The 27,437-nt window shown below is 41.6% G+C and overlaps 2 protein-coding genes across 2 annotated transcripts; one reads left to right on the top strand and one right to left on the bottom strand.

The window, feature by feature from the left end:
• The first annotated feature begins 2,889 nt into the window (after window positions 1-2,889).
• On the top strand, window positions 2,890-5,966 carry LOC147463595 (ATP sulfurylase 1, chloroplastic-like). Its single transcript, XM_086489717.1, has 5 exons — window positions 2,890-3,523; window positions 3,974-4,379; window positions 4,500-4,760; window positions 4,849-4,935; window positions 5,452-5,966. Exons 1-5 carry the CDS (start codon window positions 2,988-2,990, stop codon window positions 5,602-5,604), a joined length of 1,443 nt encoding a protein of 480 aa, XP_086345843.1. The 5' UTR covers window positions 2,890-2,987; the 3' UTR covers window positions 5,605-5,966.
• A 2,675-nt stretch (window positions 5,967-8,641) lies between these two features.
• LOC147463594 (protein NRT1/ PTR FAMILY 7.2-like) lies at window positions 8,642-12,976 on the bottom strand. The gene is made up of 4 exons (XM_086489715.1): window positions 12,688-12,976; window positions 11,286-11,503; window positions 10,003-10,472; window positions 8,642-9,701 (listed from the first exon to the last, which is right to left on the bottom strand). Exons 1-4 carry the CDS (start codon window positions 12,800-12,802, stop codon window positions 8,906-8,908), a joined length of 1,599 nt encoding a protein of 532 aa, XP_086345841.1. The 5' UTR covers window positions 12,803-12,976; the 3' UTR covers window positions 8,642-8,905.
• Between the last annotated feature and the right edge of the window lie 14,461 nt (window positions 12,977-27,437).

The following is a 27,437-nucleotide window of genomic DNA, read 5'->3' as shown; positions in this document are numbered from 1 at the left end:
TTTCATGTGAGTCTACTAAAGCCTTAAAAAGGAGAACCACCTCAAGAACCAACTATTCAAGACCCACCGGAGATCGAGGACCAAGAAGAGGTGTTGCAGCTCGAGTCCATTCTCCGACATGAAGACAAGGTACTAAGAGGCGGTAAGACTATCCGATGATATCTTATTAAGTTTAAGAATTATCCTTTTGAAGATGCTAGATGGATGCAAGGTATACAATTAAAGGATAACCTAAACCTTGTCAATGCTTACAATGCTTCCCTAGAGTAAGCAAATGTGCAAATGTTTAAAATGAGCAAAGTTTTTGTCTTATAAGACTCTCTTTTTCTTTATTCTGCACAAAAATGAAGTGGTATGCATGCTTAGATCAAGTTGGGAGACGACGTCTCCCAAACACCAAGTAGAGCTTGTCACTCTACTATGGAAGATTGATAGGACTAATGTGCAGACATGCTTGCGGCGGCAGCTTAGGCTCTCAAGAACCAAATGGACTAAGTCATCCATTCCGGAACGATGTCGTAGGGTAACATAGGGATCCTCTACCCGCTAGAAAAAGGACTAATGAATATGCTTTATCTTCTCCACCCATAGTCAAGGACGACTATGATAATAACTAATATCTAATTCTCCTAAATGATTTTCTCATGATAAATTGATCATTTAATATGGGGAAGTGCCAGGGAAGAAAAAGCTAGAATATTGGTTAAGTTGGTAGACCGGCCACAGTAGGAATCCAAAGGAGGAAAAATAGGGATTCAAAGGGGGGGCCATCTGCAAAAGAGCAATGTGCAACAACGGGCTTAAAAGACCCTAAGGTTCAGCCCATTAAGACTTCCAAAATGCTAAGGTTCCAAAATTCAAAGGTTGTGTCCAAAGGTCAATCACTAGGAAATTTGGATGCTTAGTGTGTGTGCCAAAAAGTCTTCAAAGAGTCCTACTTAGGAGGGGGCGAGCCATGGAAGTAGGGGATGAGAGAGAAACACACACACACACACTCACAAGCTTTATATCGATGATATGCTCATTCCTAGGAAGTCTAAGGATGAGATTTCCATCTAGAAGAAATCACTTAGCATGTTGTCTTCTAAGAAGGAATTGGGAAGATGCAAATCACTTTTTTGGTATTCACATCAAGAGAGACAAAAAGCGTGGAATACTGGAGTTATATCCACAAAGAATTGCCACATTTTAATATGCTTCATCGAGTACCCCAATGCAAGCATATACAAAACTTAGCAAGGATGCTGGTCCCAAATCTGATGTTGAACAAACAGAAATGGCAAAGGTGCCATACTCTTCACAGCAATGGGTAGTCTTATGTACACCACGATAGCAACAAGGCTAGACATTGCATTTGCAGTGAAAGTGGTTGGCAGCTTTATGGAAAATCCTAGCAAAAAACATTGGGAAGCAATGAAGCACATTTTGAGATACCTTAAGGGTACAACGAGCAAGTGCTTACACTTTGAGAATAGCAATGCATCCATAGTGGGTTACACGGATGCAGATTATGTGGGATGTGTGTATAGTCAAAAATCCACATCTGGCTATGTATTCCTCTTTGCTAAAGCAACTATTTCATAGAGGTCATGTCCTCAGGATTGCACTTCATCTTCCACCACAAGGCAGAGTATGTTGCAGCTTCTAGTGCTGGCAAGGAAGTTGTATGGTTAGCTCGTCTAGTGGGAGATCTTGGCATTCATCAAACTCTAGTGTTGCATTGTGATTGTCAGAGTGTTGTAGCATAAGCTAAGAACTTTGTGTTTCACTCGAAGCCCCTTCTTCCAAGAGACTTCTAAAATTGTCCTTCACTACATAAAGTTGGATGTAGACCAATTGGTATTGACTCTATTACAATAATCCTAAAGTAGACCAATTGGATGTAGACTAATTAATTGGTATCGACTCTATTACAATAATCCTAAAGTGATAGCTCTATGACCCTATTTAGGGTGTTTTCATCCATGTGCTAAAATTTGTTACACTTTGGAGTCCTTCCTACTCTACTTTCCTTTTCTCTAGAGCGTTGAGGATATCCTCAACTCTCCATTGATGGATCTAATCCATCTGTTAAGTAATAGCGTGAAGGACGATTACTTATCCATGATAGCTGGGAGGTTTGATTTTTAATAGGAGTCATGCACGTTTTCATTGTTTTTATCGCCACATGAAGGGCTAAAATTAATGTTTAGCACGAGCATTGAAAAGGCAAAAACTTGCACCAATTTAGGGAAATTGCAATATTGTGATTAGTAACTGAAGGAGTTGCAAGGATGTGTGACTCTCGTTGCACTTGCACACAAGATGATATAAGGTCGAGTTCAGATGAGACGGTGGAGGAAGTTTGGTATCCACGCTGTCGCATTTCATTGGGCCAAAATGAAGCTGTTGGTTTTCGTACCCACCAAATGATCGGCGAGACACCCCCCCCCCTCCCACCGGAAAACTACCACTACTGAGCGCTTTTCAACGCGGATTGTGGCTAGCTTGTTTTGAATTGACATCAAAGGGATACAGCGCATTGCCTCAACCATTGCACTATTTACATTGGATGTTGTTTTGAACGCCACTATGAAATGAGGTTTAGCTTGTGAACAGGCAACACTAAGGCAGTGATACTGAGAGGCAAAGCTCGTTCGAATGCTCACTGCGGCATAAGTATAGTTGTTCAATGTTGCATTCACTCGTGTTCATAGCTTCCCAAACCCTTTTGAACTACCATAGATGACGCACGTGGACATTGGTAAATATTGTCGTGTGGGATGACGCTTCAAAGTTCAGCCTTCAACTATACCTAGTATACGAATGTGATCCAAGAAAGTGGGCGTGTAAAGAGTCCAGGTGCATCCCCCCGCAACGATCATATATAACGGGAAGGATGTCCTTGAGCTTGTACCATATTCCACTGGCAGTCTCAACAACAGCACCCACAAACGCACAATCTACACACCCACAACCCGCATTCCCGTCATCAACTGCATCTGGCTATGGCTGCCACAGCCGCGGTCCTACCTTCCCTCTCCCCTTCCTCCTCTGCAGCGTCCCAAACTGCGGTCTTTTTGCCTCCCAATCAGCGTTTCCTGCAATCCCTGCGACAGACGAGCCTTGGTGGTCTAAGCGTATCCACGCCAGGAGGTAGCAAGAGACGCTCTACAACTCCTCTGCGTGCCCTCATAGCCCCCGACGGCGGAGAGCTCGTCGAATTGGTAGTTCCAGAGGTTGACAGACCTTCCAAGCAGGCCGAGGCTTCATCACTCCCTTACATCCCCTTAACACCCATTGATGTCGAGTGGGTGCATGTGGTAAGTGAAGGATGGGCAAGCCCCCTTCGAGGCTTCATGCGCCAGACAGAATATTTGCAGGCACTTCACTTCAACAGCCTCCGTTTAGCAGATGGCTCTGTTGTCAACATGTCTGTACCCATTGTCCTTGCCATTGATGATCTTCAGAAGGAAGCCATCGCGACCTCCTCTTCCATTGCTCTTCGAGCTCCATCGGGTGAATTGATTGCCATTTTGCGCAAGTAAGCACATTCTGTCGATCTTGTTGGATTGGGGGTTCTTAATCTCTTTTTTTCTGCTTGAGCCTTCTTTTGTTTGGTTTAGGTGGTGGTGACATCGGGTCTATTCCCAACAAAAAAAATTTACATTTAAAATTTATGTCACAGTGGCTAGACATTAAGTTTCTAGTTAAGTATCATCAAGCTACTTCTTTGTCTGAGAAAGGATATTCACTTCAAAAATTCATTCCATTGTTGATTATTGGCATTGTGAGTGTATGCATCAAAGCTTGTAGGTCACGGACGTAAGCATTTCATGCCTTCTGCCAAGCAATTGTGAAAGTTGGTTCAATCCAAGAGTACATAAAGGGCTGCTTTTGTTTACACTCAGTACCAGGGCATAGTATGCACGGTAATTTTCCATTGTATTATTTGACATTGCTCTCATACAGCTCCTCTTGATTGTGTATACAGCATTGAAATCTACAAACACAACAAGGAAGAGCGGATTGCTCGCACCTGGGGCACCACTGCACCTGGTTTACCTTATGTCGAGGAAGCGCTTACAAGTTCTGGAAACTGGCTGGTTGGGGGGGACTTGGAGGTCTTGCAACCTATCAAGTATTACGACGGCCTTGATCAATATAGGCTCTCCCCGGCTCAATTGCGCAAGATCTTTGAAGAGAAGCAAGCCGATGCAGTGTTTGCCTTTCAATTGAGAAACCCAGTGCACAATGGTCATGCTCTTCTAATGACAGATACCCGGAAACGGCTACTTGAAATGGGTTACAAGAACCCCATTCTGCTGTTACATCCTCTTGGAGGTTACACAAAGGCAGATGATGTACCTCTACAGTGGCGGATGAAGCAACATGAGAAGGTAGTTATATAGTTCTTTGCTACTGACCACATGTGTGTGTGGGTGTTTGGAATTGGGATGTTTTGCTCAGTTGCTTCATATCTCTTGTTTGTAATATAATGAGGTTAATCTTCATCATAGGTGTTGGAAGAAGGTGTGTTGGACCCTGAGAGTACGGTTGTCGCAATCTTTCCATCTCCAATGCACTATGCAGGGCCGACTGAAGTTCAATGGCATGCCAAGGCTCGCATTAATGCTGGCGCTGATTTCTACATTGTTGGTCGGGATCCAGCTGGTATGGGACACCCCACGCAGAAGCGCGACCTTTACGACCCAGACCACGGGAAATTGGTCCTCAGCATGGCTCCTGGCCTGGAGCGCTTGAATATTTTGCCTTTCAAAGTAGGTTCACAACAGCTGTTGGTGTATAGAGCGATGAAGCCTCTCTGTATGTCCATGTGGTAATGGTGGGATTGCTATTGACTTGCAGGTTGCAGCATATGATAAGTCTCAAGGGAAGATGGCATTCTTTGACCCGTCTAGAGCAGAAGACTTCTTGTTCATCTCTGGCACCAAGGTACCTTTGATAGTTCACTTTAGTCTATATGATCCTTTGCCTTCAATGTTAAGTTGTGTCATGCTGCCGATAGCTTGTACTCTTATCTACAGACACTCGACAGCTATAGCAGAGCTTAAGATGTGTTGCTTTGTGTAATGCTTGTGTATGGATTGGTTTTCTTGTAGGAAATTATATCGGGAGTCCTAGGAGTTTGTCAAATGTTTTTGTATGAGTGTAAGGGACGGGTTATATAATGTAGGAAAGGTACATTTCATATAGACTGGTCCTATATACAGGGTTAAAGATGGGCATTTCACACATGCAGGGAATAGTTCATTATTTAGTGTGTGCACGTGTGGTACGAAAGACAGTAATTTTAGTTTATCCATACATGGAATACAGATTAGTGTAGAATTATGAATGGTTAATTAATGTAGCATTATGAACGGTTAAGTAATTTGCAGTGTCCTTTTTGTGCATGTTTATCATTTCCTTGAGTCATTTAAGGTATACTTAGCTTTTGTGGCTTTTCAGATGCGCAATTTTGCAAAATTGGGTGAGAAACCTCCAGCAGGGTTTATGTGCCCGGAAGGCTGGCAAGTTCTTGTGGACTACTATCAGAGCTTATCAACCAACAATAATGGCAGCCTTACAACTCAGCAACCAAAGGCAGTCGCTTCGGTCTAGTGTTGGTCCCAGTAATATTGGAGATTCCTTTGGTGGTCAGCAATTTTGAAAGGACACTGATTTTTGTTGCCTGAGCTCACCATGGTGTAAATTGGTTCTTGGGGTCAACTTATGTTGTTGGCCTAGTCATCTGCATGTGTCGATTTTTTTTCCCCTGCCACTGTTGCGAAGGGCTGGGAACCCATGAAGAGGACCTTGGGGAACTGCAGCAGACGGCTTATTTGCCGACATCTTGCCGTCCCTTGTACAATGTAAATTTTGAAGAGTCCAAGGTTCTATTTGGCCAGGGAATTGTGCTAGCTCTGGCTTTTTTAGTGTACTCTTTGACCTTTAATGACATGATTATTTTACATTTTTCCTCATTCCTATATGCGAGCGCTAACTGTATGGAGGTTATGTTTGCTTAACTGACAAATGGTTATACTTGTTAAATTGTGAATGTTTTTTATAGGTTTCTTATCCTTAAGGATTGCCATTCAAAGAAAAGCTTTTAACATTGGCTTCCGCGTTGATGATATCCTTGTCCTCTCCAATTAGAAGAACAACATTAAAAGCACTCAGAAATGGTCTTTGAAGTCGTTGTGTGATGATGTGCTCAGTTGATGGAAAGCGGAGGGCAGGGAAATTATGAGTCTGGAGAGGCTAATTGAGATATGGTCAATGGATATTGATGTACGGTGTGTGTAATGAAGGTTTCCGGTTACATCTCTCTTCTTCCCTCGGTTTGTTGATCACAGTGTTCTAAGATTGTGCTTTGCCTTATATTCATCATAGCTTGATTCTGGTTCAAGCATTGCTTTTATTTAGGCAAGGAGTATGTATTACCACTGTTTGGAGTTCAGTTCTTTATTTTTTGATTGGGGATCACTTTGCAACTTTACGGGGATTGAGGTGAGGATTGAACATTACCTCGCCGAAGGCATGCCCGCTTACCATTTTGAGCAGTGCCTTTTTTTGGAAAGGTGAATGGTATTCTGGCATGGCTACATCATACTGCTTTAGGTAGTTTGCACTCCCAATGGAAGGTGGCTGTTGGCAATGGCTCATGACCAACGGCAAAAACTCAAGGGGATGTATTCTGGGCACAAACAACGCATTATAACCATGATTTATACCTCTGCTATCGCAGAGGGTGGTGGGAGGAGAGTTTTTGCCCACTTCCGAGCTTTCCCTCCTATCATCCTCTTGGAGCAACTCCATTTTGAAGGTTCCTTCGACCCCCTGGAATCAAAGACGAAAGGTATTCACCAAGGGTTACTGATGGTGAGCAAAAATGATAAAAGACTTTACTAAGGAGAGAACCGTATAAAAGGGAAAATAAGACAATTTTGGTGCACGCCTGGTGACGTCCCCCTATTACTACTAGTGAATCCCTTGGGATCAAAGATACCCTAACACCCATGTAACTCATTTACTTAACATAATATAGCAGAGGGGAGTCCCCTTTACACGTGGCGCAAAGCTGCGAGATGAAGGTTACGTTCCAAAAGAAGAGAGAGAGAGAGAGGGGCTGCCTTTGCCATACTAGTAGAGAAAAAGAGAGACTGAGAGCCCTCGTTTCCAACTCAGAGAGAGAGAGAGAGAGAGAGAGAGAGAGAGAGAGAAGCATCTCTGTAGGCATCTCACTTTTCCACTTTTTTACTTGGACATAATGAGAGGTGACTAGGTAAACATTGAAAACATATAGCTAGAGGAATCCTACTTAGCATGTAGCTCATCGAGAGGTGACTAGATAAACATTGAATACATTTCGCTAGAGGAATCCTACTGCAAGTGCACAGTTCACATACTAGGTATAACCTCAGAAATCCTAGTTGACCCTAAGTTCTCTCCTAGTTTACCCTACCTCACTCATGTATGTGTGGGATAGTCTCCACAAGTTTAAGGCCCCCCTAATGTGTTGTCAAGGCGTGTTGGCCTAGCAAAAAAGGCGAGGGGCTTTAAGCACGCCCAGTATGGTACAACGCCTGTGACATGCGGGTGTGGGTGTGAGTGTGGCCGCAATCACATAAACCTAGCTGATCATTGCAAGAAAAAAAAAAAAACAAGAACCCCGCTATTGTGTGGGATTATATGCACTTATTAAGCTGACACAAAAAAAAAACCTTCGATTCAAATACTACTCTCTCGGATTTTGTGCCAAGATTCATTTCAGTCATAGTTTGCAAAGTATTTGTTTACCAGTAAGCAGGGAAAACGATTTATTGGAGCTGGCTTTGGATCCTTTTCACCCCTTTATGAGAAGGTTGAAGGTTGAGAATGATATTTTCTGTATGTTGGCTATTGAGAGGATAAGTTGGATATGATACACTACTCTTGTGGACATATACAATGCTTTACCTATTGGTTGCAAAGGGATTGTGGGATATAGGTTAGCAAATTATGTAGGCCCATTTGTGGTTTGTATGTTGCACAGAGCTGACTATACATTCATCTCCACGACTCGGATGCTCCTTTTTTTAAGTGTGCAAGCAAAATCGATTGTTTCTCTACATCTCATTGTTCATCTCCACACACAGAGAGAGAGAGAGAGAGAGAGAGAGAGAGAGATTTTAACATCATACGAACATCCAGAGAGATAGTCAGGGAGGTGCAATCGTTGTTGCAGAGGGATAAGACTCTATCAAGCCACCACGATACTTTCACCTAGTGATCCCCAATCTAGAGCCACATGCACTTATGAGGATTCCTCCAAGTTGTGAGAACTTATAAGGGAAGATGCAAGATGATGCATATATACTCGATGTCTTTGCAAGATTTATTTTATATTGGGTTATACAACATGGATTGACATGGGATGCTTACATGTGAAGTAAACATATGTATCATAATAAAATAAAAAATTTCTAATGCAAAATTCTCAGTTTGGTTTAGCATTTCATACCCGGTCCCTTGTACACCAACACCCAAGTATCATGACATATACTTAATTGCTACCTAAAGAACAGGTTCTTCAAGCCTTGAACAACTTTGTCAATGAGACTACTATTATGCTAGCACACTTTTCTTTTTCTTAACTTGCTTAAATCAACAGAGAAATCAGAATAAGGTAAATGAAGAATTCGGTAAAGAAGTAATATCTAGCCCTGTACTGGCAGGCTTTCCTTGAACTCTCTTGGAATAAAACCATATACCAATGCTAAATTTGTCACTAGAATATGCACACCGCTATTTTATATAGCTCTTGGACAAGAACAAGCTCAAAGCAGCGGGGCACTCCAATGTGTCTAACATGAAGATTTTTCAGCATCTCTTTCCCTCAAAACCTCATTTTTTATCTAGTTAGGCACCAACCTGATCTTTACGGCCTCATGAGAGGATAGGAGAACCTTCTTACCAGCATTAAGAAAAGCAGAAATGCAAGAATGGTGATACTTGCCAAGAGGAGGTAAAAGTAGTTGAGCTGGCCATTATCAAGATCAGCAGCAATCCAACCAGATTGGCCGTTAGCAGTCGTGATGAAAGTGACAACAGTGACAAGAAGAGCGCTGATGTAGCTGGCAAGCCCTCGAGACAGCACTGGGAGAGAGCTACTAAGGCTGCGAACGGCCGGGCCTGCTGCACTATAGAAGAAGTCTGCCTCTCCTATGACAGCACATACCAGGGTGATTCCCTCGAAGGCATACTGCGGCACAAGCCATAATATGGAAAGTTGTGTGCCAGAATGAACTTTCACCAAGCGTATTGTCTCTACGAGTGCAGCTATCAACATTGTAAGAATGGCAGCTCCAAATGCAATTCCAATTTGTAAAAATGCAGTCGAGGATGTGCGTCTTGATGATGTGGGTGTACGTCTTGTATGCAGATCAAAGACTATGGCAATGACTATCCTAGCAAGCATGTTGAAAAGACTCATGGAGGCGGGTGCCACGTCAAAGCTACCGACCATAACATCCATGGCATCACCTTGCTCAACAAACAAGCTGGTTAATTGCGATGTGGCCACTGCTTTGCATAGAAGTACTGCCCAGATTGGCAGTATGTTGATAAGGCTCTTTACTTCTTCCACCTTCTGAACGCTACACAGCCTCCATGGGCTCCCAGCATGCAAGCCATCGATATCACCTTTAGAAATGGTTGCTGCCTTATCGAGAAACCTGTTTTGAGTTGTGACACGAGTGAAATTGCACAAAACATCATAACGCGTGTGCGCGCACATCTAATCAGCTATACAAGCACACAACCATAAACACATTGCATGGATGCATATGTATATGTATGCATGCATGTACACGTCTCATATGCACGAGTATGTGTCTGTGTGTTAATACACATACATGTGGATATACATTTCCAGACATACAAATGCAAGCACATTGATACATAATATGTTTACATACCCACACACATTGACATATAATTATACATACATACACATAACGGAGAACACATACGAACCTGAACCTGTCAGTGTGCATAAGGCACCCAGATTCCTTGCTTGATTCAAAAAGTGCATCTGCGTAAGCTGGAACATCCACCTTGCGCTTCCTTACTGCACATATGAGCACATGTGCTATTCTCTTGAAAGGATTTTCTCTCACAGAATATTTGATCCCTTTCATACCAACAAGACACATGACTCCAACACCGATGGCTCCCGTACATATCCAATAGCCAAGCGCCCATTGCCCACGATTCTCGATGTAGGTGACAACTGTAAGGGAAAAGATTTCGCCAATGGTACCAGCCACGAAGAGGCGATTATAAAACGTATTCCTGTCCTTTGGTAGATCAAACTGGTCCCCTCCGAGCGCCGCCAGGCCGGGTTTGAACCAACCGTAGCCTAGCCCAGCAAGGTACAGAGAGATGTTGAAGAATACTGGCGCGTTTAGTTGCAGCTGTGTGATGATGCTCAAAAACCCACATCCCTGTTAGAGAACCCATCAGTGCCTGTGTTTTTTTCGTACTTGTACTAACCATAATTTCATGCTTAGTTTTAAATCAATAGCCAATGTCATGCACAAGGTTTAAAGCAGTGGCCATCAAACTTTCTGACTGTAACGATCATTGATTTGTCATAAGTAGCATGTTTTATGGGCCCTGTATGCTTGGGGATCTTAATCATACTTTTTTTATATTTTCATACCTGTATGCCTTTCCCGTATGGTTGCTGTATGAAGAACCTGTATCACTGCCAAAGATGGGGTAGGCTAACTGGTCGATATGTGTCAGTGTGAACTGCGCGTTTGTCACCGAAATGAATCCAAGACACAACCAAACTCGTCTATAAGGGCAAGTGCATCCATTTCATGCTTTCCAAATCAGATGCAGACATGCCAGACACAAACTTATTCACACAATCGATCAACTATACAGTCTCATCCGCGGGACAATATAGTAATTATCAGATCCATATTTGACAGCACTGACCCGTACCTATGGTCACGTACATTTTAATGATACAACATAGAGGCAAATCAATTTTCACACTATCACTTAGCATAGATGATGGTACTCTCTAACAAAGCACTTGACCACATATTCTTCAACCAGTATCGATAGACCTCCTCATACAGAAGATACTATTATCCGACACAGAATGCGAATCACCTCAAACATCCAACATACCTAGCCCACACAAATCTTCTCCAGGCATAGACAACTTTTGAGCCATGAACAGAATTCATGCAGCCATTGATGCATATGCCCGGAATTGAAGTGATGGCAAAAGAAAGACAGACCAGGAAAAAGATGGTCAAAATAAGCACGCTAGTCCAAAGCCGTCCCAAGAAGCCATCACTCAAAAAAGCTGCAAAGAAAGAGGTGCAGAAACCGCTGCCTAGCACAGCCGATGCTGTCGCAGCTGCAGTGGCATTGTCCTCATTTCTAACCCTTTTTAGATACAGCACTAAGCTTGTAAATATCCCATGGAAGGCCACCTGGCAACAACAGTAAGCACCTGGCATACAAAAGTCAGGATCATAGCAGCTATAATACCCATATTATATTTGAAGTACACAACTTCACGTTTGTATAGTACGGAGCATTGCCAGAAAGCGTGTATTTTTTTTTGAATGTCAGAAATATTATACTAAAGCGTTATGGACAGCCGGTAAATGTAATAAAGTCAGCTCTACTATTTTCAGTTGATAGCAAGAGGCTTTCTATGGTCTTGCTCACTCTTATCTATTGGACGTTAAGTTTTAGTATTAACTTTTGAAGTTTTGCCTAGGGCTATGGGAGAAAATTCTATAATTAAAAAACCACGCTTTTTATTTGGGGACGTCTAGTACACGCATGATACTTCGACGTATTATACGTCATGTCCTGTACATGGCTGCTATGGTCAGGTAGGAAACCTTATACATTCATAAGATGGGTACCATCAAGGTTTACCCTTCCCTATGTACAAGAAGATTTTCATTAGCCTTTCAGGAGACATGTATAACTACACTCTTTCTATTCTCTTTCAAATTCAAATATATTAAATAATGCAAAGCATAATATGAGAAACTTTGGTGGAGTTGGTGACTGTATTTAGAGAGAGCATGTCGTTTGGCCCATCATGCAAGATTTCAAGTAAGGCAACTTGAGTGAATCTTGATTTTCTAATACCCTCGCAACTTCAGAGTTAACCTTAGAACTTACTAAAGAGCTTAGGGTCTAAACAGGTGGTTTCACTCTCAGACCATAGAGTCTTCCCAGCTACTTTAAACTACTCAAAAGAAGAACTGATTTTTGGCTGGTAATCTTTTACATTGCCCTTCAAAAGACACTTTCCGGAAAAATCGACTTCTGAATCGAAGAGAAAATTCTCTTTAAACCCTTCCAATGACCGGTCATACAAAGCGTTGATTGCCATGAAAAAGGAAGATGGGAGTCAGATCCTATCATTCGGACTCCGGGTCAGAATTAGCAACATCCGTCATGAGGGCCATACGCCAGCCGACGAAACATACTTGTGAGCAGAAATGATTTTCATATAGATATCTGCAACATTTATACATACATACATACTGATTGCTTTGAGTGATTAGGTAGCCACTAAGTGATCCTTGTGTGTATTTAAGAACACACATTTTTCTATTGTTCTAAGTAAAGCATAAGGCAACATGTGTGATACATGTAAAAACTGGAGATTACCTAAAGGCAACAAAGCCTTTCTCCAGAAGGTGGAGCTTGTCGTGTGCGCAGATGAATCGGGCTGTAGCTGAGAGCTGCGAGCATCATGCAGCAAAGGCTGCCCCACCTCCTTCATAGTGCTCGATTCGACCACCTAGCGATAGAGAACCTAGCGCCTCATCAGATCGATAGAGTTCCCTCTCTCTCTCTCCTGCCTGCCGGCAGCCGCACTCTCGGTCAGCAGACTAGCGCCGTGGAGAATGCAAACAATGCCGACGTGCTTTTTTCAAATTCTACTGAGGAGAGGCTAGCGGTGTTTTGTGGTGATAAGAACACAAAAGCTCATCTTCAATTTTATTAGGCGGAATCTTTGTAGATTCCATTTTGCTCACCCTTGTTGGTATTTTTAAATAGGCATGCACAAGGGTGGGTTGTGGAGCCATGCAGGTGTGGGTGAGTGGGCACAATCCTCTAAAACTAGTCGAAGTGAAGCTTCGAACGGCTATTTTTTTATTAAAAAATCCCCAAGGCAAGTTTTGAATTCGCACGAATGTGGCATTGGTTCTATTCTTGCCGAGCTAACCAGCTCGCTCATGAGTTTTTATGCTTGATCTATATCCTTTTTTTATTAAGAAAGAGCCAATTCTTGCACATGTTCTTTTCCTCTTGAAGCTTCCACATCATTTGCCAAGATTCGCCTCGAAAAAATCATGGTTACACTAGCTCTTTCTCTTTTTATTTAAGTAGAATCTTTCGAGACTCTTCCATCCATGATACTCTCAGCGATGCAACCATACCAAAATTCTATCACTAGCAGCAGGAATCAAACTAGAGCACCTACTCTCACAAATGTTTCAAGCCCAACAGGGCCTGTTGAATTTGATATCGCGGGGGAAGATTGTCACGTCTACTCTTCCCCCGTGCCCACCTCGTAGCCCTAGATGGTTCCCCCAAACTGTCGCTACGCACCTCCTACTCCTCATGCTAGCTTATGTGTCATCTGGTGGCATAAACATGTGCTGACATGAGTACGTGTAACCTGCGTCCATCGCACCTGTCAATTCACCTTCGTTGACAACGGTAGATGTTAGTCCCCCCGTCCCTTTCACTTCCTTTTGCTTTGCATGCGATAACCTTGCAAAAGGATCTTCTTAGATTCTTGCTATTACCCCTTTTTCCAAAAACGCGTCCACAATACGTATTGGCTCTTCTATAAAAAAAGATATTATTGGTGGCAAGATGTCTTGGAAGATTCCCTCTTCGCCCTTGTTGCTTAAAATGCACACATGTACAAATCTACACTTGTATCACTTCTCACCACGCATGCAAGTTGTCATAAAATATAATATCTAACTTTACCAAATGATTTTCTCATATTAAACTGATCATTTAATATGGGAAGATAAAAGGGGAACAAGAGTTAGGATATAGATATGTGCTTCTAGACCTATCTCAATAGGGGACCAAAAGGAGAAATAGTTGCATCTTAATAGGGGTCCAAAAGGAGACGGTCTACCAAAGAGGAATGTGCAATAAGTGTTTCTAGATTTACCTCTGCAAGGGACCAAGAGGAGAGATGGTTACATCTCAATAGGGTCCAAACGGAGGTAGTCTATCAAAGAACAATGTGCATCTAATGGAGCTTAAAAGACCTTAGGGTTAGCTTCATTAAAGACAAAAGTTAGTGTTAAAAAGTCCTTTGATATTACACAAGATAGGGCTAACCTTGAGATGGGAATCCTACCCAAGCATGAGATGCTAAGATGCTTAAAGTGGTTGTGGGAACTTTGCCCAAAGCTTGAGGTGATTTTTATGCTTAAATGACTAAGTTTCTTTAAGTGTTCAATTCAAAGATAAACTCTCAAGAGGCATAAAAAGTTTCCATGCTTGATTGACTAAGTGCTTGAAGTATTCGATTCAAACCAGATGACTTATTAAGCATAAAAAACACATATTCACAAAATTCTCCACATGTGGCCCTCATGATGTGCTTGAATCCTATTGGATAAGCTTTAAAGGGGTCCAATGAGAGTTTAGATACATAAACATAAATAATTAAGTTCTTTCTCTCAAAGAGGAAAAAGAGGACACATGTCCCAAATGATATAATTAAATATTACGAGAGAGAGAGAGAGAGAGAGAGAGAGAGAGAGAGAGAGAGAGGTGTGGACCAAGCATGAGAGGGGAGGCTCCCACACACACACACACACACACATTCTCTCATTGTGTGGAGTGGAAAGTGCAAGAGCTCCATCTCCTTCTCCAAGCTTGTTGAGAAGTGGAGAGCCTACACCAACATTCTTCGCTATGGAATGCAAATCCAACCAAGAGCCATGCTTCAATGCTTAAGCTTGTCATCTTCTTCATCTTCATTTACTATGCTATTATGCTATGCTAAGCAAGAAGAGTGATGATAAGTGAGGAACTATTACTTTCTCCTATGAATGATTCTTCTTCCTCTTCCCTACCCTCATTTCCCGCTAGCTCTCTCCACCTTCGAAGGTGTTTGAGGCCTTGGGACTGAGGCTTGGGATAGTTAATGCTTTTTGCAAAGTTTATGTTATGCTCGTGATGCATGAAGCTTTCCATCTTCATAGCATCACCAAGGTCACAAGGAACACAAAGATTGTATTGTACCAAGTCTCTCTTAATGGGAGAATCTATAATATAAACGCCTTTTGGAGGGGGGACCGGCTCCAAGTAAATCCGGTCCTCAACTATTGTCACAATCTCAAATACTCTTTCTCTTGCAAAAGTATTGTTCATGCCAAGTTAATTAAGTACTATGTTCATGTTGCTACCATCAATTAAGTTCACCCTCTATGTTCTCAAAGTAATCTCATAAAAATGCTCACTCTAATTCTCTTAATTCCGCTATTCTCAAAGTTCATAGGCCATCCCCATTACATTGGTATCAGAGCATTTGGTTTCTCTTTTCTTGCTTAAGAAGAGAGGTCCTTAAGTAGCCTATTAATGGTTGATTTTGTTAATTATATTAGGGTAAGTGAGACTAGGATCTATTATCAATTTTGTTGAGCCCACTATGTGGAATATGGTGCACACCTCGAGAGCTTTGGTCTTAATAATAGGGTCTTTTTAGACTTGCCTACGGCTTTACCATTATTGATCCATAAGAAGTCCGAAAGTAGCTATCCCTCGGCAATTCTATTATGTTAGACCCACTTCACTACTCTCTATAATTAACCGATTCGAGCCGTGGGTGTAGATACTTAAGTGCTTATATTCGAAGGCTAAGAGGAGTAGCAACTAAGGTTTTGAATTGCCAAAGGATACACTAAGTAAACACATAAGTATAGTTAGCATGGTTGACAATAACCAAGAGAGTAGAATGAACATTGATAACTTTGATTTTTCACATGAAGGTGCTAATGATGATGCCCCCATGTTTATCAATTATCTTGTTACTAGGTTGCATCAAGCTATGGGCAACCCTACTTTGCAAGCTGAAGTTACTCAACAACTTCGTGCTTATGGGATTTCCCTTCCTTTCCAAGAGGAGAGAGAGCTTAGGAGGCCTCTTGATGAGACCCCCAAAAGAATACTCTCTCCCATACGAGAGGAGGAATCCAAAGAACAAGAAATTAATGAATCCCTAAGTTCCTCCAAAGATGTGGCTCCACGAAGACGGCAGTCTAAACGATCGCCAACTCCTCCCATGAGGAAACGGTCAACACACAGTCCTTCTCCTCGTCACTCCGAAAGGAAAGAGAGGAAACAAAGGAAGAAAAGGTCAAGAAAGAGGCCACTCTCTTCTCCTTCTTCTTCACCTTCCTCCTCTCTTGACGAAATCTATGGCTATTCTCTTAGAGAATACAAGAGGGGAGGACATCGCAAATCATACCCTGCATAACGAAGATCACAAAAGCTCAAGAACTTCAAAGAGGGAGGAAAGAGTATCTCTTTTCTCACCTATGATGGCACCTTTGGTGCCATCGACAAAGCATTGGCTTTCATCCCTAGCAATTTGATACGGCCTTTGGAGACGAGGGCTTCACGGAGTCCTCCAAGCTACGCCATGTAGCTATGCACTTCCAAAAATTGGCTCTTCAATGGTGGGCTAGCCTTTGTGGCAACAGTGAAGCCCCAAAGACATGGAAAACTCTACGAGTTTCCGTCATGAAGCAATTCCTTGCAAGCGATACAAAGGACAAAGTGCTCACCGAATGGCAAAGTTTGAAGCTACTCTTCAAATATGTAGACAAGTTTTGGGATTTACATCTCAAAGCTACAAGCTTTCAAAGGATATACTCCGCCGAACAAAAGTAACAATTTTGTGCGAGATTACCTGAAGAAATGGCCAACTATGTCAACTCACAACGGCCTAGCACTATCACCAAAGTCATCCACCAGACTATGGTTGCTTCAAGGATCAATTTCCAACAAGGGGTGATAAGAAATTTCAAGCCCATGGAAAACAAGGATCGAAATGAAGCTAAAGGGAAGAGCAATGCTCAAAGTTCTTTCCAAGGCAACACCAACATCAACAACAACAAGGACGAGGAGGAAGGAGCTTACAAAGGTAAAAATAAGCTCTCTCCCAAAGAATTATAGGCCTTTCATATAAAGACCATAAATGCTTTAAGTGTGGGGAGCAAGGACATGGTTATCGTTCTTGCCCCAAAAGAAATGTACGCAATGGCACTCCTAGAGCTTCCATGGTTGAAGCTCCAAAAGAGGATACTCATTGCAAAGGCTCGTACCTCTCCTATGCTTGGGGAAAAGTAAGGAAGCATGATGCCTTCATCTTGTTTGACCCCGGTTCTACTCACAACTTCATATCAACGGAGTTGGCCACTAAGTTCGGCATTCAAGCTTTTGAGATGGAAGATACTGTAAGTGCTGATAGAGCTTTCAAGGGATAGCAAGCCTCCGTTACTCCCTTGATTGGGAAGTTGACGCTTTATGTTCAAAGCTACGTTGACAAAGAAGACTTTTTTTTTTATCTCTCCTCTCCAACATGAGGATGTTATCATAGGTCCATGGTTCAATCGCATGGCTACCAACATGAAGTTCCCTAAAAAGAGAATCTATTTCACCTATAGGGAAAAGAGCATATACATAGATGCTAATGAGTTGGGGAACACCATATCTCTGGTAAATACGCTTGATTTGATAAGTCAGTGAAAAGCTCTATTTTTGCGTATATGATTTTTGTTAGAGAATCTGCAAATGATTCTAATGTTTTCACAAGTAGCAATAAAGGGAATCAAGAGGAATTAGAGTTGTCTAATTTCCTAAATGGATTCCAAAATGTTTTCATTGATGACATTCCTAGTGAGCTACCTCCAAAACGAGGGGGTGATGACCATGCAATAGAGCTTCTACTAGGAAGCTCACCGCCTAATAAACCTCCTTATTGAGTTTCACAAGCTCAACAAGAGGAGATCACGAGGCAAGTGCATGAATTGGTGGAAAAAGGGATGGTGAGACCTAGCTCCTCTCCATTCTGCTCACCAATACTTTTAGTGCAAAATAAAGATAGCACATATCACATGTGTGTCGACTATAGAGCACTAGATAGGATCACTATTAAAAAAAAGATTTCCCGTGCCGCGGGTAGAAGATCCATTTGATAAGCTACAAGTTTCGGCCTGACAATGCTCCAGTCGCATTCAAACTCACGATGGACAAAAATCTTCAGGCCACTCAAATTCTCTTGAGGAGTACAAGTAACACCTCCAAGTAATCTTTCAAGTTGTGAGAGAGAATAAGCTTTTCATTAACGTGAATTTTTCCTACAAGAGATTTAATATTTAGGTCACATTATCTCTCAAGATAGTATATGTATGAATCCATCAAAGTTTGAGGTAATAAAAGCATGGCCTAATCCAAGGAATCTACGTGAGCTAAGAAGCTTTATTGGTATGTGTGCATACGATAGACGCTTCATAGCAAAATTCTCTTAAATAGCAGGACTATTGCATTACTTAACAAGGAAGAACGTTAAGTACTCATGGACTGCTAAAGAACAAAATGCTTTTGACAAGCTCAAAGAGAAGCTTACCTCCCAACCAGTCCTTATGCTTCTGGATCTCTCAAAGCCATTTGAGGTCCAATGTGTTGCTTGTGGTGATTGCCTTGGAGCATTTTTTCTTCAAGAAGGGCATGCCACAGCATATGAGAGTTGAAAGCTCAATGCCGATGAACGGGTCTTGGGCATATACGAAAAAGCGCTTTTAGTTGTTCTACATGTCCTAGATACATGGAAGCACTATCTCTTGGGGGCTCCATTCATCCTACGAATGCATCACAAAGCCTCAAGAAATTCATGACGTAAACCAAGCTTTCTGACAAACAAATGAGGTGGCAAATTTTCTTTTGCAATTTAAATTTCATATTGCTCACATTGTTGGCAAGCACAATCAAGTGGTCGATGCCCTTTCACAACGGCCAAGGGTAAATGTGGTGTCTATAGCAACGCACAAAATGATCTATCTTTTATGATAGATGAGTGTGCTACTATCCAAGACTTTAAGTACGTAACTACAGCCTTTGCATTAGGGAAGGAAAAAAAACCATTCACCTTGGAGGATAGTTATCTTCCAAACGGCAGTAAGCTAAGTGTTACTCACCCATACAATAAGAAAGTCATGTATGAATCTACTCTTTGAGGAGTAGAAATGTATTTATGTTGGTCTACCATGAAAAGTAAACATATTGGAGTATGTTTCAAAATGCGTGGTATACCAAAAATTAAAAATTGATCGAGGGAAGCAACTTGGATTGTTTCAATCGACAGGCTTAGCAAGAAAACACAGAAAACACACTCTATGCCCGTCAAAAATACTATTAAGGCACATCAAACGGCAACCTCCTTTAGATCTCAAATTTTCAAGTATCATGGATTGCCAACATCCATAGTATCGGACAAAGATCCTAGAATGACCAGTAATTTCTAGAAGGGTCTCTTTGAGAATCTAGGAAGTACCTAAATTTCTCTTTCGGCCTATCATCCACAGACGGATGATCAAAGTGAAATAACTGATCTAACGATTCTTGAATCTATTAAAAACCTATGCCACGGAAGAAGATCAACGTCCTTAATGAGAGAAGTACTTACCTCTTATAGAGTATGCGTACAATGACATTGTACATACGTCTATGGGAAAAGCACCTTTCGAGGTTAAAGAGGGAAGATCCAGACGTCCCTTACTACTCAAACTACATGGGAAGATCTTCACTGCTGATGAATATAGCCGAGACTCACAAGAATCTTTTCCAAAGATTATAAGAGGCTATATCCATCTCAAAGCCAAGGCAAAAAGGGATGCTGCTAATAAGCACAGAGGAGCCTTAGCCTTTAAGAAATATGATTGGGTCTTGTTGAAGTTTCTCAAGGCTCGTCTAAGGCATACTACGGGCAAGAATCCTATGAGCAACCAAGAGTATTATGCTAAACTAGCAAAAAGATACTATGGTCCTTTCTTTTAAAATTCTTAAGCCAATCAATGAGATGGCTTATTAGTTAAAGTTGACGAACCATTGGCTCATTCACAAAGCTAACCATGTGAGCCTACTCAAGCCTTATAAAGGAGAGCCACAAAAAGAACCAATAATGGAGGACCCGCCAGAGACCAAAGATCAAGAAGAGGTGTTGCCGCCCGAATCAATTATTCGACACAAAGACAAGGTACTAAGAAATGGTAAGATTATCCAATGATATCTTATTAAGTTTAAGGATGAGGAATGCAGGAACCTAGCTTAAGGATAATATGAACCTTGTCAATGCTTACAATGCTACACTAGAGAAAGAAAACAAAAATGCATTTTAAATGAACGACGTTTTTGTCTTATAAGACTCATTCTCTTTCTTTTATTGTGCACAAAATTTAAAAAGTATGCATGCTTAGGATCATGTTTGTGGTGACGACGTCTCCCAAACACCAAGTAGAACTTGTCATTCTACTTTGAAAGTATGATATGGACTAGAGAGCAAACATGCTGGAGGCAGCTAAGTCTCTCGAGCACCAAATGGATTGATTAGTCATCCATTAGGAATGATGTTGTAGAGCAATATTTCAAGAGAGATAATGTCATAAAATATAATATCTAACTTTACCAAATGATTTTCTCTTATTAAACTGATCATTTAATATGGGAAGATAAAAGTAGAACAAGAGTTAGGATATAGATATGTGCTTCTAGACCTATCTCAACAGGGGACCAAAAGGAGAAATGGTTGCATCTCAATAGGGGTCCAAAAGGAGACGGTCTACCAAAGATCAATGTGCAATAAGTGCTTCTAGATTTACCTCCGCAAGGGACCAAGAGGAGAGATGGTTACATCTCAATAGGGGTCCAAAAGGAGGTAGTATATCAAAGAGCAACATGCATCTAATGGATCTTGAAAGACCTTAGGATTAGCTTCATTAAAGACCTCCAAAAGTTAGTGTTAAAAAGTCCTTTGATCTTACGCAAGCTAGGGCTAACCTTGAGGTGGGAATCTTACCCAAGCATGAGATGCCAAGATGATTAAAGTGGTTGTGAGAACCTTGCCCAAAGCTTGAGGTGATTTTTGTGCTTAAATGATTAAGGTTCTTGAAGTGTTCAATTCAAAGATAAAACTCTCAAGAGGCATATATATATATATATATATATATATATATATATACCTAGATGAATCCAGGATAAGACCAGATTCACCCCTGAAGGAAAGTGCAAGGTATAGACCCAAGGTATAAAACGTTTCCATGCTTGATTGACTAAGTGCTTGAAGTATTCAATTCAAACCAAATGACTTAATAAAGACACATGTTCAAAAAATTCTCCATATGTGGCCCTCATGATGTGCTTGAATCCGATTGGATAAGCTTTAAAGGGGTCCAATGAGAATTTAGATGCATAAAAATAAATAATTAAGTTCTTTCTCTTAAAGAAAAAAAAGAGGACACATGTCCGAAATGATATAATTAAATATTACGAGAGAGAGAGAGAGAGAGAGAGAGAGAGAGAGAGAGAGAGAGAGGTGTGGATCAAGCATGAGAGGGGGGTATACTCTCCCACACACACACACACATTCTCTCATTGTGTGGAGTGCAAAGTGCAAGAGCTCTATCTCCTTCTCCAAGCTTGTTGAGAAGTGGAGAGCCTACACCAACACTCTTGGCTATGGAATGCAAATCCAACCATGCTTCAATGCTTAAGCTTGCCATCTTCTTCATCTTCATTACGCTATTATGATATGCTAGCAAGAGGAGAGATGATAAGTGAGGAACTATTTCTTTTTCCTATGAATGATTCTTCTTCCTCTTTCCTATCGTCATTCCTTGCTAGCTCTCTCCACCTTCGAAGGTGTTTGAGGCCTTGGGACTGAGGCTTGGGATAGTTAATGCTTTTTGTCAAGTTTATGTTATGCTCGTGATGCATGAAGCTTTTCATCTTCATAGCATCACCAAGGTCACAAGGAACACAAAGATTGTATAGTACAAATATCTCTTAATGGGAGAATCTATAATACAAACGCCTTTTGGAGGGGGGACCGCCTGCTCCAAGTAAACTGGTCCTCAACTATTGTCACATTCTCTAATACTCTCTCTCTCTTGCAAAAGTATTGTTCATGCCAAGTTAATTAAGTACTATGTTCATGTTGCTACCATCAATTAAGTTCACCCTCTATGTTCTCAAAGTAATCTCACAAAAATGCTCACTCTAATTATCTTAATTCCGCTATTCTCAAAGTTCATAGGCCACCCCATTACACAAGTGCATGCACATTGAATCTCTCTCTCTCTCTCTCTCTCTCTCTCTCTCTCTCTCTCTCTCTCTCTCTCTCTCTCACACACACACACACACACACACACACACATGTACCTACAGTTGAAAAGAAGGAGAAAGAGATCATGAACTCATTGGAGAGCTATGAAAGTATCATTCCTAAGAATCCCTTCACCATAACAACCATAGCACAAGCATGCATAAGTACAGAGGCTATGGAAAGCTTGAGGTTGAAACCTTGGAAATTTCAGGCAACAATGTGAGTAGATAAATTTTTGAGAAGCAAAGTCCAAAATAGTATGCTAATCATTTCCATGTTTTTACTTTCTCTGTTCTCCAATCCATAGTGTCAAAGAAGTTGATGATGATACTAAAAAATAAAGGTTAGTGTGGCTACCAACCATTGGCAAGGCCATTAACAAGAGTGTGAGCTACCATAGTAGGTTGTCTTGTGGATTAAAGTTGACCTTAAATTGTCATGGTCATTGAGTATGTTTTGAATTATCTTTAGGTTTTCAACAAGGTTGTTGTGGACGGTGATGGCTTCTTAATAATACAAGTCAATAGATTTCGGTGTTGAAGAGGAGAATTGAGAGATGCAGCCCCTTGTGTGAACCAAATTATCACTTAAAACCTCTGTTGTTGCAGGGGTCCAAACTGATCTGTAACTTGGAACGATTTCACCATGTGGCAAACCCCCATCATGACTCATCCATATGTAGGTGGATGGTGCTTTTTGCTTGTTATAGAAATGATGAAAATTTTAGGTGGAGTTAAAGCCCAATGGAAAAAAAAGAGAATTTTGAAGCTAACTTTAACTACATATCACCAATACTTAACAATGTCACAAGAATAATCATTGCCAAGATGAATCATACCTTTCTTAGAAGCATCAAATGAAGCAAACTTCTCCCTATGAGGAGCCACATGAAACGACTCAAGAGTCATGCTCTCTTATACGTGCAATGCTTTTGAGCTGATGTTAAAAAGAGAATTGATGTTATCGTATAGAACTTTACCCCATTGACAAACTGTTGATTACCAAATTTTGTTATACACAAACGCATTAGCTTTGTATGAATGCTTTATGCTCACAATGCAAGAACAACAAGTTCAATAAAATTAAAGTGGCCTTTTTAATCAAAATTAAAATGGCATGCCTTCTTTTAAATTGAGAAAGAAAGTCGATTAAACTGTAAAAATATAACAAGTTGAATTGGAACTAAAGATGGCAAACCTTTACATCATCCTAAAAGACCTCTATACAAGTATAATAGATCTATAGATAGATATATTATATTTATATATTTATTCATCCATTTTGCTCTCTCTCTCTCTCTCTCTCTCTCTCTCTCTCTCTCTCTCTCTCTCTCTCTCACACACACACACACACACACACACACAAAGAGAGGGAAAATAGTATGCCAAAAAGTTGATTTCAAAGAACCTAATTTATAAGAACATAAAATGAACCTCATTCTTACGTCATAAAACTAAAACCAAAATCAACTTATAGATAATCACCTCAAACTCGTGTTTGTTTCCAACAAAGAAAAGGGAGAAATGATTTCTCAAACCAATCTCATGATGATCACTCTATAGAAACTAGTGTAAGCAATCACTTCATATCAAGCCAACTTAAAGTAATGATACTATTGAGTGAAGAGAATCATATACATCAAAAACTTATCATCACTTTACACATAGCAAAAAAAAATCACCCCACCACATAGTCCTTCCTTTGGCACGCCAAAAAGACTTGTCTACTTACAACACACACAAAGAGTTTGCCCATGTTGATTCAAAACAAAGGCCAAGCTTCCCTATGCTCACCTAAAGATGATCTCAAGCTATTGCCCCGACCGAAAAAGTTCCCTCTGAGGAAACAGGAGTGAAAATGGGCTCAGCGCAAGGGTTTCAAATTCGAAGTAAAAACCATCAAAGACGGGGTTCCTCAGGGACAAATCTGTGCGAATGTAACTAAAGCGTCAAGTTCATCGGCTACTTGCAGGCCAGGTATTTCGTTTGCTAGCATACTCAAGGGGCCTAACTCTAGGGATAATGGAAAAAGCTCAGCGGAAGGGTTATCAAGTGAGGGGGATATCAAAAACCTGCAGAATACAAAAGCTAGACTGCAACAAGAGCTCTTGGAAGTCAACAAAATGCTTGAGGCCGGCCCTAACAATAACAAAAGAACTTGCTCCCATTCAGAGTTCAGTGGGTTGGTAGAAGACGGGTTGGCATATCGAGCCTTCTCTGCTTTCAAAAAGTCCTTGCCACAGCATGTGGAGGTAGCCGAGGCTATTACTATAGTGATTCCACCAGCACTGATAAAAAAATAGCTAGCCAGTCAAGCTAAGATGACGCTTGTATTTGGGTTCAGTGGAAGAATCCCGAACAGTTTTGAGATGATCCAATGGCTGCAGGGTCCTCAAATTCTTGGCCATGGAGGAGCAGTTGAAAGTACTTCCTACCTAGCTAAAGGTTTTTGCTCAATGAGATTCAAAGAGGCCTCCAATGTGGATAAGATGCTCGACAAAGGGCCCCTAGTATTTAATAGGACTATGATGTGTGTGGTGCCTTGGGAGCCAGTGTTCGACTCAGATGAATCTTTATAAGCAGTTCATTCGGTCTGGGTAGAGTTTGTGGGACTGCCTAGCTAGCTGTGGGATAATCTCAGGATGCTCACTGGCCAACTGGGCACTCCCTTATTTATACATAGTAAGAGAGGGTTTGGCAGAACTTCAAACAAGGTTTGTATAGGATGGGATTCATCTAAAACGCCACCTAAAAGCATGGTTATTAATGTCGGAGTGGGCTTGTTACCATTCCACTAAACTTTGGAACTTACTTTGGGGCATGTTCTAAATGCAATAACTTTGGTCACTTCGCCAAGGATTGCCCATTGAATTCTAATGATACTACAGCTCCGGCAGTACAGGGCCCCAATAAAATGGAATCCCCGATGGGAGGGCTGGAGAAGCAGGGAGACAATAATGAAGGGACAAATTCAAGGAAGGATGAAGGAGGGATGGTGTGTGAGAAAATGGATACGAAGATGCAGGATAAGATGGTGGAAGAATTGATTCCCATACAACGAGCTTCTGAAGGTACAGGCAATGTGAATATGATAATTACCCCTGCTGCTACTCCCAAATTTATGACAGTAACAACGGCGATGGTTATCCAAGTCCCTGGTCTAAAAAGAGCCAAAAGAGTGAAGGCGGTGGCAAGAGACTCCAAAGTGCTGCAAGTCGTCAGAACACTGGAGGTGAAAGGATCTAATTCATCCTCTACCCCTTCGAAAGGAGGGGGGTTCACTATCCCTCTGCACAATCCATTTGCAACGCTGCAAGAAAAGAAATCCTCTGACTTGGAACCCCCGGATTCTCCTGAGACCAAGGAGAAGGGGGAGGGGGGGGGGGGGGGGGAATAATTCGGTTGCTGAAGAATTTGTTCCTTTATCCCAATGAACCCCTTACTAATGATGGAATCACTCACTATCCAATCTTGGAACGTAAAGGGGTTGAAAACCCGAAAGAAGAGTACCCTCTTAAATAAAAAAGGAGAAGACAACCAACTTTTGGGCCATTCAGGAACACCATCTAGACGCCCATAGCAAGAGAAATCCGATGCTAGGAAAGAAACTGATATTCTATGGAGAAGGAAATAACACATTCAGTGGCGTCCTCAACATTGTGGGCAGAGAATTGGAGCCGAAGTTGGTTCTTAACCACCCATCCGGCAGGATCCTAGGGATTAGAATCAGATGGGAAGGGCGTCCCCTCACCATTGTGAATGTGTACGACCCTTGCATTGCAAAAGATAGAGCCAAACTAAAGATGCATCTCAGAGATACCCCTATTGAAGGGGAGTGGTTGTTGGTTGGAGACTTTAACATGGTAGAAAAGAGCAGGGATAGAACAGGATCCTCAAGTGTGCTGGCTGGCTCAGAAAAGTCTAAATGGCAAAGTTTGTGCGAAAAGTGGGCAATGATTGACTTATGGGATGTTGGCCCATGGAACAGCACGCTGGGTTCACCTACACAAGCCTTCAGTACGCCTGTACTACCTCCGGACTGGACAGATGCTATTGCTCGCACCAAGCTGACTGGATACCGACGCTGATGGAAATGAAGGTAGTCCCAACAAAAATCCTCTCGGACCACATTCCTCTGCACATTCAATTTAAGAAGAATAAAGAGGAGGAGCAGGCCCCAAGAGGTTTAAAAAAAATGTTGGTAACAGGGGCACACCTTTTCAAAGACTCTCTATTCAGGAATATAGCCAAGAAAGCACTGGGTAAGCTAAAAAAATATGTTGTCCTCAACAAGCACAATGCGTGGGACCTCTTTGCTCGAAGCATCCAGAAAGCAATAAAAACCTCGGGCCCCCGAATCAAGAAAGCTAGGGAGGATCACCTGCTGCATCTTTCAGCAGAGGTACAATTGCTTAACGGTATTAAAGCCAATGGGCATGCTACTGAGGGCAAACACAAACGATGGCTTGAAGCCAAATCGAACCTCGCTAATGAGCAGGTAGAAGATATCAAAAAGGCTAGACTTCTCTCTAGGGAGATTTATTTGCAGCCGGAAGCCTCCAATCAAGCTCATTTTTTTAGGGCTCTAAAAATCAAGAAGAGCTGGGGCCACGTCCGCTCGCTCGATGATGACAAAAGGGACAGCATTTCATAACCAGGATGAAATGGCTGGTATGATGCTTAGCTATCTCAGCCAAATCATTGGACGGCCGGAGACCCATTCCCAAGAAGTGGAGGAGGCCAGAGAGACCTTCCTACAGAGTGTTAAAAAGGAAATTCCCCTCTCAGAAGCTAATAACTTGGAACGGGCATTTTCCGAAGATGAATGTTCACTAGCATTGCAAGCCCTTGGCAAGGAAAACCGATGACGGTGGAATTCCACACAGAATTTTGGGATGATCTCAAGGCCCCAATCACAAGTTTGGCCAATAAAGCCATGGTCGAAGGGTCGTTGGAGACAAGTGTGAAGAGAGGGCTTATCAAGCCCATCTCAAAAC

This window comes from Adiantum capillus-veneris, chromosome 2 (genome assembly GCF_014529385.1).
Source record: "Adiantum capillus-veneris isolate H3 chromosome 2, ASM1452938v2, whole genome shotgun sequence".
Taxonomy (NCBI): Eukaryota; Viridiplantae; Streptophyta; class Polypodiopsida; order Polypodiales; family Pteridaceae; genus Adiantum; species Adiantum capillus-veneris.
Note: the sequence above shows the minus strand (reverse complement) of the source record. Positions and strands in the feature narration are given on the sequence as shown.